Source organism: Salvia hispanica, chromosome 1, assembly GCF_029641045.1.
Source record: "Salvia hispanica isolate PSC_SH4W2 chromosome 1, Shi_PSC_v1, whole genome shotgun sequence".
In the NCBI taxonomy this organism is placed as follows: domain Eukaryota; kingdom Viridiplantae; phylum Streptophyta; class Magnoliopsida; order Lamiales; family Lamiaceae; genus Salvia; species Salvia hispanica.
Genome location: NC_142692.1, coordinates 66,327,061 through 66,338,295, shown reverse-complemented (window position 1 = coordinate 66,338,295; position 11,235 = coordinate 66,327,061). Strand labels below are relative to the sequence as shown.

The 11,235-nt window shown below is 35.4% G+C and overlaps 1 protein-coding gene across 1 annotated transcript; it reads right to left on the bottom strand.

Annotated features, from left to right (window-relative positions):
• Positions 1-690: 690 nt before the first annotated feature.
• On the bottom strand, positions 691-3,369 carry LOC125185664 (salviol synthase-like). Its single transcript, XM_048082231.2, has 3 exons — positions 3,080-3,369; positions 2,286-2,882; positions 691-1,439 (listed from the first exon to the last, which is right to left on the bottom strand). Exons 1-3 carry the CDS (start codon positions 3,359-3,361, stop codon positions 816-818), a joined length of 1,503 nt encoding a protein of 500 aa, XP_047938188.2. The 5' UTR covers positions 3,362-3,369; the 3' UTR covers positions 691-815.
• Between the last annotated feature and the right edge of the window lie 7,866 nt (positions 3,370-11,235).

Below are 11,235 nucleotides of genomic sequence, written 5' to 3'. Positions count from 1 at the left end.
AAACCAAATGGTCAATTAAAAATTCACACTATAAATCATTGACCTCCACCCATATAACTTCATTTCTAATCTTATAACCCACCAACAAAACACACTTATGCATGTAGACATGTAGTGTAAAAATCAAATTAACATTCACAGCTAATATCATTTACTCTCATTTTATTGTAAAACTAATGACACATGAATCAGTCGTTCACGAGTATACTCTGTATTTTATTAATTTATTTCACTTTCATTCGTCAAATAAATAGTGTTTGTATATAAAAATGTTATTCATATTCTATCCTAAGTTAGACATATTTCAGTTTTGGATGTCTCAGCCAAAGTGAGGCCTTTCCTTTTTTTTCAATTATTATCTTATTTATCTTCCTTATTATATTCTATTTTATTTTACTTTCGTTTTTCTACTTAAGTTTATCTAAATATTCGTAAGTCCGTGACAATATAAAAACGCCTTATTTAGATTGGAAAATTCCTAATTGTGGACGGAAGTACCGTTCACCCCAACTCATAAAGCTTATCCCAAGAGGCAAGAAGAATGATTGAAAATTGCAAGTTTCCTTTATTGTATTTGTACGTTATGTGCTCAGACTTTTAGGCCAGTATGTATCGCAATCAGCTCGAAACATTTGACCAGCTCAACAAAGATAGAGAAATCAATCACCTGACAAGACAAAATTGGACCAATTTGTTAAATGAAACTCGTAACTTTATTGTACTTATATATTACATAAGATTAAATAGACATTATTGATAAACATCAAAACAAATATTCATGAACCAAAATATTACTACTATGACAGTAGTTTGCATCAGTGGGCAGGCAAAGGCCTTGTGAGTGTGGGCACAAGATAGAGCTGTTTAAGCCTCCTAGAAGTCAACCCATACCCATCCTCCATATTCAAATCCTGAGGCTTCACCCCACCCCCCAACTTCCAGTCGAAATGGTACAAATACAGAGCAAGCGGAAACTCAACGTTGGCCAGCCCGAACGACATCCCGGGGCACATCCTCCGGCCACTACCGAATGGGAGAAACTCAAAGTTATTTCCCTTGTAATCCACCAAATTGTCAAGGAACCTCTCGGGTTGAAAAGTGTTGGCATCTTTCCAGTAGTTGGGGTCTCTGTTGATGGCCCATCCGTTCACGATCACCCGGGAGTTCTCCGGTATCACGTACCCGTCCACCTCGGTCGTCTCGCGGCATTTCCTCGGCAGCATCAGCGGCAGGGCTGGGTGCATCCTCAGCGTCTCCTTCACCACCAGCTTAAGATACTTGCATTCCTGAATTCGCGACTCCTCTATGGTTCCCTCTTCGTCGAAAATCCTCCTCACCTCTTCCTGTGCCTTCTCGAGGATTCTTGGATTTTTTACGAGTTCGGCCATCGCCCATTCGACTGTCGTCCCGGACGTCTCGCTCCCTCCAGACAACATATCCTAAACAAACAAACAATTCAGATCAATCAGTTATCTCTTTACACCGATATGATATGAGATATACCGACGACTCGGTCTTTTTTTTATTCAGCTCAAATATACTACTAGATCACTTAATTTTTAGCCAACAACTACCACTCTGATATCATAATAGAAGTCCATGGATTCCAATTAGCTCATAAAAGTCATATAGTGATTGCAACTCTGATATCATAATAGAAGTCCATGGATTCCAATTAGCTCATAAAAGTCATATAGTGATTGCAGTTCTTTCTTTACAATGGCAAAGAATATACTATTATAAGTTAAAAATCAGTTTAAAGTAATTAGTACTCTCTCCGGTCCGCATTAAATATCTCATATTTCCTTATTTGGACGGTCCCCAAAAATGTCTCATTTCACTTTTCCCACTTTTAGTTAATGAACCTCACATTTCACTGACTCATTTTACTCACAGTTATTATAAAATTATTATATAAAAGTGGGGACCATATTCCACTAACTCCACCACTAACTTTCCTTTACAAAGTCAAGCAATTTCTTAAACCGCACCAGTCAAATATGAGACATTTAATGGAGAATGGAGGGAGTATCTCTTTACATCGGTACGATGTGAAATATATTATTTGTTTCATTAGTCAAATGCAAACACCTACATATCCTAAGCAAACAAAGAATCCAACTTTAAAACCATGAAATTTATACAATGATTTTAGTTGGTTCGGACAGATTAGGCTAATATCCTACATCAAATTGTACCAAATTTAAGGTTCATAAACAAAATTGTTCAATAAAATTATATACTCGATTTCAGTTCTTTCTATAATCAGAAGAGAAAACACTAACCACGATGACGGATTTGACATTGTCCTTGGTGAGAGAGAAATCAAGGCCATCTTGCTGATACTTGAGAAGAACATCAAGAATATCTTCATGATGTTCATCACTCTTTGCAGTTCTATGCTGGTGGATGACTTCCTCAAGAATCCTATCAATATCCTTGTGTATAACCAACACCCTCTTCTTCATCCTGCTCATCCACTGGAACAATTTAACCGAAGGAAACACGTCGGCGATGTCAAACCCGGCCGCCAGGTCCGCGAGCTCGTTGATCATCGGGTGCAGAGACTCCACCTGCTTCGTCGCGTCCCCGAGCGCCGCCCTCGAGATCAAGTTAAACGTCGCCGCGTTGAACTCCTTAGAGAAGTTCACCTCGGCCCCGGAAACGAATTTTCTGGCGAGGCCGATGAAGACCTTCTCCCGGAGCCACCGGAACGACTGGACGCGCTTCATGCTGAGGAGCTCCAGCGTCGTGATCTTGCGGAGCTGGCGCCAGTACTCGCCGTACGGGCCGAAGGTGATGCTGGTGCACGCGTAGCTGATGATCTCCGCGACAATGATCGGGGACCGCGAGGCGAAGTGGATGTCGTGGGTCTTCATCACCTGCAGCAGGGGCGGACGCAGAAATTTATTTTAGTAAGGGCTAAAAATTATCCTATATTCTAATTTTGACTTTTGCATAATGATTAACATAAAATATTGAAAATTCGATGATATTATATAAATGAAAAAGTAATTTTTTAATTAATTAGGGACTTAAGTCTCTTATTAATTCCATGTAGTTCCGCCACTGATTATACCTGCTTGGCGGCCTCGGGGGAGGAGATGACGGCGACGGAAACCTCGCCGAGCTGGAGGTGCATCACGGGGCCGAATTTTTGGGAGAGCTTGTGGAGGGCGCGGTGGGGGGCCTCGCTGCTGATCATGTTGTGCATGTTTCCGAGCAACGGGATGCGACGCGGGCCCGGCGGGAGCTTGCCGTTTCTTTTTTTGGTGATGATTAGTGTGAGGAAGATGAGAGTTGGGATAAGGATTTGAAGGGATAAGAGTAGAGAGAACTCCATTGTGATTTGATGATGCATGAGGTGTGTTGTTGATGGTCTATTTATATCAACATGATTAGTTGAATTTACAAGTAATTTAAAAATTATATCTATGATAGAGTTTGCTGTCCAATGGAATTGTCTAATTTGGTCAAAATTTGGATATTTTCATAAATTAATAGTTAGAGGCCAACCATACATTAAAATAATATGTACTACTACTATAAATGTCTTGTATAGTTGACAACACATACTATAAATAATATGTTCAATTTGATGACTAAAATGGCCACACACCTTCCACCTAGTTTCTCGTGCTATGAATAGACAAATCCTTTTAGTAATCTGAAGATTTTAATTTTGTGATAAAATCATGATAAATCAAAAATGGATATATCATTAATTATAGTATCAAATTTTGAAGTTGTATGCATTTCTTGAATCGTTTAAAAGTTTTTATTATTAACAAGACCATTATTTGCTCTCCTGAAATTTAGGCATCAGGATGGGACCCATTTCGACATACTCCCTAAACAATACGTTATCAAATGGTCTATACGTAATCAACCAAATACATTTTGGTCAAGTGAATGAAAAGTATGAACTAGACGAAGCTTCCTGCTAAAAACACTATCCCACAAAAAAGTTCATTTTTGAAATGTTTAGAATGGGCCCAAATTACTAAAATATGTGATATGTGTATTCTAGAGCTAGTAAATCGTGCGATTGAGTCGTTTTGAGTCAGCGCAATATCGATGCTACTCAATAAGGTTAAATCCTTATTCAATCTAAAATTATCTGGTTTTTATTGGGTCTTAATTCATTAATTCCGTGAGTATTTGTGTTGGATTTTTGTGTCATGTCAAAAATTGTATGCGGTAATATATTTTACTTCGGTCAATCCGTTAAAAAAATTTAATGAAGATTTGATGACGTATAAATTGTACTCTAGTAATAAAAAGTCTAGACGTTTATTTAGTTGCTTTTTTCAAATTCATTACGGTACTAATATCACTTATAAACTTTTATTTATTACAATTAGTATACTTCGAGCAAATGTGAGGGGAATGTGAAGCTGACAATAAATACTAGTACTTCATATTTACAAAATTTACATTATAAATAAAAAGTTTGTCAAATTTATAAACAATCAATAATTAGAAACAAATCAGTATTGTAGAATTATTAGTTATTCGTAACCATGTTTAGTTAAAAGAAAAATAAACATGCTGGTGAGAATGTGTTTAAGTTAGATGTAATTTTTCTAATCTCTAGAAGATGAAATAAGTTGCAGTTTACGTAGTGCTTTGTTGGTGCTTGATTTAGAATAAAGAGTTGTCGGGGTGTGCTTTTTAAATAATTATTGAGACAAAAATTGTCATTTATGTCAAATTTATTTTAGTGATAGTTATTGTTAAATAAATAGTTATGGACCACGCATATATGATGTGAAAACAATAGTTTGGAACACATCATATATTTGAACATTTTCTTCTTGGGCGGCAAATTTCCAGTCAAGTGGGCTGCATCATTGGTCTACTATGCAGTCCTCAATTTGCAATTAAGGAAGCCATCTTTTTTGTTACTTTGCTTTTTGAAAAAAAAAAAAAAAAACAATTATAACTTCCTGAAAATATTTTATAAATTTTAAAATAAAGGCTGAAATTTATTAATTAGTCTTCTCTATGGCCATCTCCAATCATTTACACCAAACTCAAACTCATTTTTGAGTATATATTACACCAAAAAGTAATTTTACTCCAACTATTTACATCAAATTTAAATTTACACTATATTTGAGTTTTGTCTCATAAAATATTTGCAGTAACACCATATTTGATGTTATTTTAAAAAAAACACCAAAAATAAATTTGAGTTTGGTGTATGATTGAAGAAGATTTATATACCAAAACTCATTTTTGGAGTATGGTTGGAGATGGTCTAACACAATTTTCTAACTGAGTCCTCAAATCTCTGTTCCTTATTAATAATTGAATCACTTTTGTTTTTTAAAAAAATTAATACTTATTCTTTTTTATTTTACTATATTTTCTCTTCATTTATTTTACTTTATTTTATCACCTATTTTATTCTCTTTCTACTTAATACATTAACCATTTTTTTTCTTAATTTTGTGCTTAAATGATTCAGGTCTTTGAATTTACTTAGTCAACAAAGTACTATAAATATTTTTTTAATGCATGCATATATTTACGTATTTTTCGTTGACCAATTAGGGTGCCGCCATTTTGGAAGTGAGAGAAAAATATTTTCCCTTTTGACAATAGCAAAGTATTTTTCTTTGATTTCTGAATTTAACTTTTTAAAGGAAATGTAAAGGAAATGTAGCGTAAAAGGCCAAAAATTAGTTATTTTTGTTTATCTTTTTAAATTTTTTTTTCTTAAAGTATATTATTTTTTAAAATATAATTATCTTTTTAAGAAGGTAAATGAGAATATATCTTCTCAACTTACATTTCTTCTTTGGAGATACTCTTGTAAGAGTTATTTTATAATTATTTATATAAAATAGAGATCTCAAATAAAGTAGGAGTGTGAGTTTGTGTAGTCAATTCACTAACCAGTTAAATTAATTTACTGTTTTTGAAAAATGAATATAAAAAAAATAAAAGAATAAGTTTCATAAGATGTTGGAAATAGACTTTAGTTCCAAGTTCCAACAAAATGAACTTAATTTCTACCGTCAAACGCGTGGGCTGGAACTTATGTAATTACTTTTGTCGTCTTTCTTAGACATATTAAAGTTGGGTAGATGTCTATTAATTTTTCAAGTTTCAACACTACATTTCTGTATACTTCATCTGTGTCCGAACAGAAGTTACACTTTTCCATTTCAATCCGTCTCCAATTAAGAGTCACACTTCATTTTTATCATAAATGATAAGTAGAGTAGGTCCCACATTCCACTAACTCACTGCACTAACATTTATTATAAAACCAATATAAAAACCCGTACCCGATCAAAGTGTGACTCTTAATCGGGGACGGAGGGAGTATATAAGAGCATCCACAATGGCTTTACGTCAGCCATAGGCCAACCACAAACCCCTCCTGCCACATCATCAGCACTAAAATTCCTCATGTCACATCATCAGGACAAGCAATAGGCTAGCCACAACAATCAAAATTAAAAAACAACTAAATTTACGGAATTAAACACAAAGGTACGGAATAAATTTACAACACATATATGAGAAAATTCATTAATTTCATTTAAATAAAAAAGTACATTAATTAAAAAAAATTACATAATAAAAAAAAGACATAAAACAAAAAAAACTATCGTCGTGCAGTCCTCCGCGCCCACAACTCTTCAATTAAATCCTTTTGGAGTTGAATATGAGCATCCACTTGGCGCATGTCGGCATGTGCCTGGAGTCGGCCGATTTCATCGTGAGGTACCCCCCTTCGTACGTTGGGGGTGGCCACGCCGTGGCTTGGACCGGCTTCATCGTCATTGGCCCAACTAGTCAGTTGTACACCTTTATCTTCGACTATCATGTTGTGCATGATAATACAGACGTACATTATAGAAGCAATGCAGTCGACATGCCACAGACGCGTTGGACCCCTAATTGCCGCCCATCGGGACTGGAGCACACCAAATGCGCTCTCCACGTCCTTGCGCGCCGACTCCTGCCGTTCCGCAAAGTAGGTCTTCCTGTCCTCATTTGTGCATCTGATCGTCTTCACAAAGATGGGCCACCTAGGGTATATCCCATCCGCTAAGTAGTAGCCCATAATCATGCCGGTTGTCGTTGGTGACAAAACTGATGGTCGGACCGACGCCCTGGCACTGCTCGTTGAAAAGGGGCGACGAGTTGAGGACGTTGAAGTCATTGTTCGCCCCGGCTACCCCAAAATACGCATGCCAAATCCACAGCCGATAATCAGCTACGGCCTCGAGGATCATCGTGGGATTCTTTCCCTTGTAGCCGGTGGTGTAGAACCCCTTCCAGGCAGCGGGACAGTTCTTCCACTCCTAATGCATACAATCTATGCTGCCTAACATCCCTGGGAACCCATGCTTCTCCCCGTGCATCTGCATCAGATCCTGACAGTCTGTCGGGGTAGGGCTTCGAAGATACTGGTCCTTGAATATTTCAACGACGCCCTCACAGAAATACTTCAGACACTGCAGGGCAATCGTCTCACTGATGTGGAGGTACTCGTCCCACATGTTTGTCGCACCTCCGTAGGCCAACTGCCTGATTGCCGCAGTGCACTTTTGAATAGGGGTGTGGCCGGGTCTTGCCCGCCCGTTGAGCCTGAACTGGAAACACAGGTATCGACGCTCTAAAGCGTCAACGATACGCATAAACAGCTCCCTGCGCATCCTAAAACGCCGCCTGAAAAGGTTGGCTCCAAACCGCGGCTCCGGAGCGAAGTTGTCGTCATATAGCCGCTGATGTGCAGCTTGGTGATCCTGATCAATCGCTGCTCGGCGGTGGACAACGGGTCGAGGTCGAGGTACCGCTGGCTGCAAAGCCCTTTTTATCAGCCGGTCTATCTCATCGGACGTATATGCCTCCAATGCTTCGTCCATTTGTCGTTCGTACTCCTCAGCATCCCTACCACTACTATCACTACTACCACCCGCGTTACTCATTTCGCGTTGTTGCTCTTGTACATAAATTAGGAGAGAGAGAAAACTCGTTAACACAAGTGGTGCGAATGAAAATGACGTGAAAATCGCGTATATATAGTGTTTCGAAAATTTAATTAAAAAAAAAAATTTGCTGGCTGATCGCTCGCCGATCGCCTGCCTACAATGGCGGCCAACCGATCGGCGATCGCATCGGCCAGCGCTCTCAAACCGGCTTGCGCTCGCTGAAATTCTCACCAAAATGGCGCTCACCGGTTGCAATGGTTCAGCGAGCGGACCGGCCAGCGCTGGGAATCAGCTAGCTGGCCCGCTTGCCGCCATTATGGATGCTCTAAAGGAACAAAAATAACAAATTAATATTTTTATTTTTGCCTTTTTATATGTGTACCAAACATAAGTAACATAGTTTGGCAGCTATAGTCGCATTGCTAGATAGATCTATAGATGGAAATGGTAAATAACTAAACAAGTGATATCAAAATGACATACTCAATTAAAATAATACTCCATACATTCTAAAGAAATAAACCATATTTTTTAAATTTCAGTTTGTAGCAATTTTTTTATTTTATTATTTATGGATCTCATCTATAGTGTCTAATATAGTACTTCCATAGTTTTACTATAAATCCTGTTCCTTTTATAGAAGATAATTTAACATTATGATGAAGGCAGCTACATATAGTGGTTGGTTCGGTTGCTTCTTGACGGTGGACCGTAATCGATCCGTGAATGGTGGTAAGTGGTTCCGAACAGGGCCCGTAGTCACGATTAAGGGTTACACACTTACACCAGTTATGTCACTACATGGTTCAACCGGGTGGGTTTTAATTTAAATAATTAATTTTCAATTTTTCATTTAATGGACCAAGATACAATTACCAAAATGAAATAGAGAAAATATAGTGTGAAACTACATAAAGTAAAATAAACTCATCCAGATGACTTTTGAAGTAACAATAAAATTAGCATTGATGTTAAATTGAAATGAACATCTCAAATTGAACTCTTGCTTAAGCAGGCAAGTAGTACGATATTCCGGAATGCCGGAGTGGCATTCTGAAATTAGGGTTCACTCGCATTTTTTGTCTGTCATTGTCAGTAATGATCATCGCACCGATTCTACCTCCGATGCACTTTTTTTACACTGTGACAACATGGAACGAAATATTTCTGTCGTTAGTTAGAGAATAAGTTGTCTTCATTTGTAGAACAGTACAATATGAGCTCGAATTCTAATTCTAGAATTTTGTGACTACGTAGAGTGAAATATTTCACTTAAATAATTATGTGAATATTATATTTGAAGTGAAATCTCGTGTTTTGTAGTTACAGATGCATTGTATCAAGTGCTTAAGATAAGATGTACTCCATATATTCTCTTTGTTCACCTTACTTTATTTGATCAATTTACACGAGAAAGTGGTATGTATTGTCTCTATTCACCCTACTTTATTTTAGCATTTGTTATCGGAGTTGAGATTTTGGGAAAACGAAATCCATTTTTTTTTTCTACTAAGCATATTTTGGGATAAAAGATATTGGTTTTTGTATTATATTGAAAATCCAAACTTTACTTTGTATAGAAATTTATGAGTTTCATCCTAAAATCAATTAATACAGAAGGAGTGGCCCATAGAATTTATAGTTTCAGTTTTTTTAATACTGATGTGGGATAGTCATATATTATTCGGGTTGTGATCAATTGAGATTTTTTAGTCTAATTGAGAATTGAGATGCATTATCAGCCACTAATTTTTATTAAATGAGTGGTCCAGAATTTGCTACATGGAAAATATTTTTAGATTAATTAATTATAAAAGGGCATAATGGTAATTTCATGGTACATTTTATTCAATAAATACTTTTTTTTTTAAATTTAATTTTTAATTTTTTTTTTCCAACTACATATACAATTCATGTCAACTACACACGTATTAATGTCAACCATGTGTACAATTCATGTCAACTACACAAATATAATGTCAATTATACACATATAATGTCAACAATAAGTTGTTGACATTTGATGGACAGTGCAGGCTATTAACGATAATACCCCCTGAGTTAGACATAATTTACTTATAGTTAACATTTCAAAAATGTTGTGGATGAGTGACTGAAAATAAATCTCAATTTTCAATTAAGTTAAAAAATCTCAACCTAACGTGACCTTGTATTAATCTGTATTTTTTAGTTTTAATAAACAACTCTAACCAGACAAGTCATATACACACGTATGTTTCCCCAAATTTTTATCAGTTGCAGTTGCTTTGTTTCTAACGTTGTTCATTTCTTTTTCACAAAATGTTTTATAGTTGTGCGGTATTTAAATTTGACTCCCTAAAAAGTCATAAATTATTAGTAATTAGTAATCAATGCAACTATAAGTAAATGACACGTTATATGATTAAACATATAAGTTATCTAATTATAAGAAAAAGATATCACTACGATTGAACCATTACTACAAATGAATCTAGTTCGTAGATATTTTTCATTCATGGATATTAAAATTAATTTTCAAAAAACATTCTATCATAGTCCTAATTTTGACATAATAGGCAATATAACCAGAATAATATTAATTCATTTTTATAGGATAAATTTGTCGATATTTACTTTGGAGATAATTAGATAAAGTTGAGTCATTTTCAATTGTTTCATGATTCAGGTCATTTAAAAAATAATTGAACTATTAGTGTAGTTAGACGAAATCATTCACATAGTAACCAATATAATCAGAAATTAGAATGATATTAATTCGAAAAAAGTGGGTAACTGAATAACATTAGTATTTATCCAATGTTTCTAGCTTGTCATTTTTGCACCAAGCTTTGTTGATGATCGGTTGGTAAATCAATCGGTTATTTAGCGATGCTCGACGGCCTAATGTAAATTGGTGAATCTGTAAACTTTGTTATTTTAAATCATTTCAAATATAATACTGGCTATGTTTGATTGACAGAAAAGTAAAATTGACAAGAAGAATGATTCCTGAGAAAATGAATCCCGGGAATATGATTCCTAGTAACTTTACTTTCCTGTGTTTGGACAATATTAAAATTTTAAATTTATATTTAATTTAAACACCAAACTAAAAATATACTTTTATTTTTTATTTATAAAAAAGAATAATATTGTAAAAAATTTAATAGACTTTTAATTATAAATAATAATAATTATATTATTATATTTATTATTACGATGGATTGTTTAAATATGGACTATCCATCATAATATATGCTAATATAAATATAGTTATAGTTACATGGAGTATTATACT

What these genes read in the sequence shown, in the direction of transcription:
- LOC125185664 (XM_048082231.2), bottom strand. Translation starts at nt 3,361, where the DNA reads ATGCATCATCAAATCACAATGGAGTTCTCTCTACTCTTATCCCTTCAA. An exon ending in CCCCCGAGGCCGCCAAGCAG is followed by an intron (nt 2,883 to 3,079) that starts GTATAATCAGTG and finishes CCCCTGCTGCAG; the next exon opens with GTGATGAAGACCCACGACAT. An exon ending in ATGTCAAATCCGTCATCGTG is followed by an intron (nt 1,440 to 2,285) that starts GTTAGTGTTTTC and finishes TTGTTTGTTTAG; the next exon opens with GATATGTTGTCTGGAGGGAG.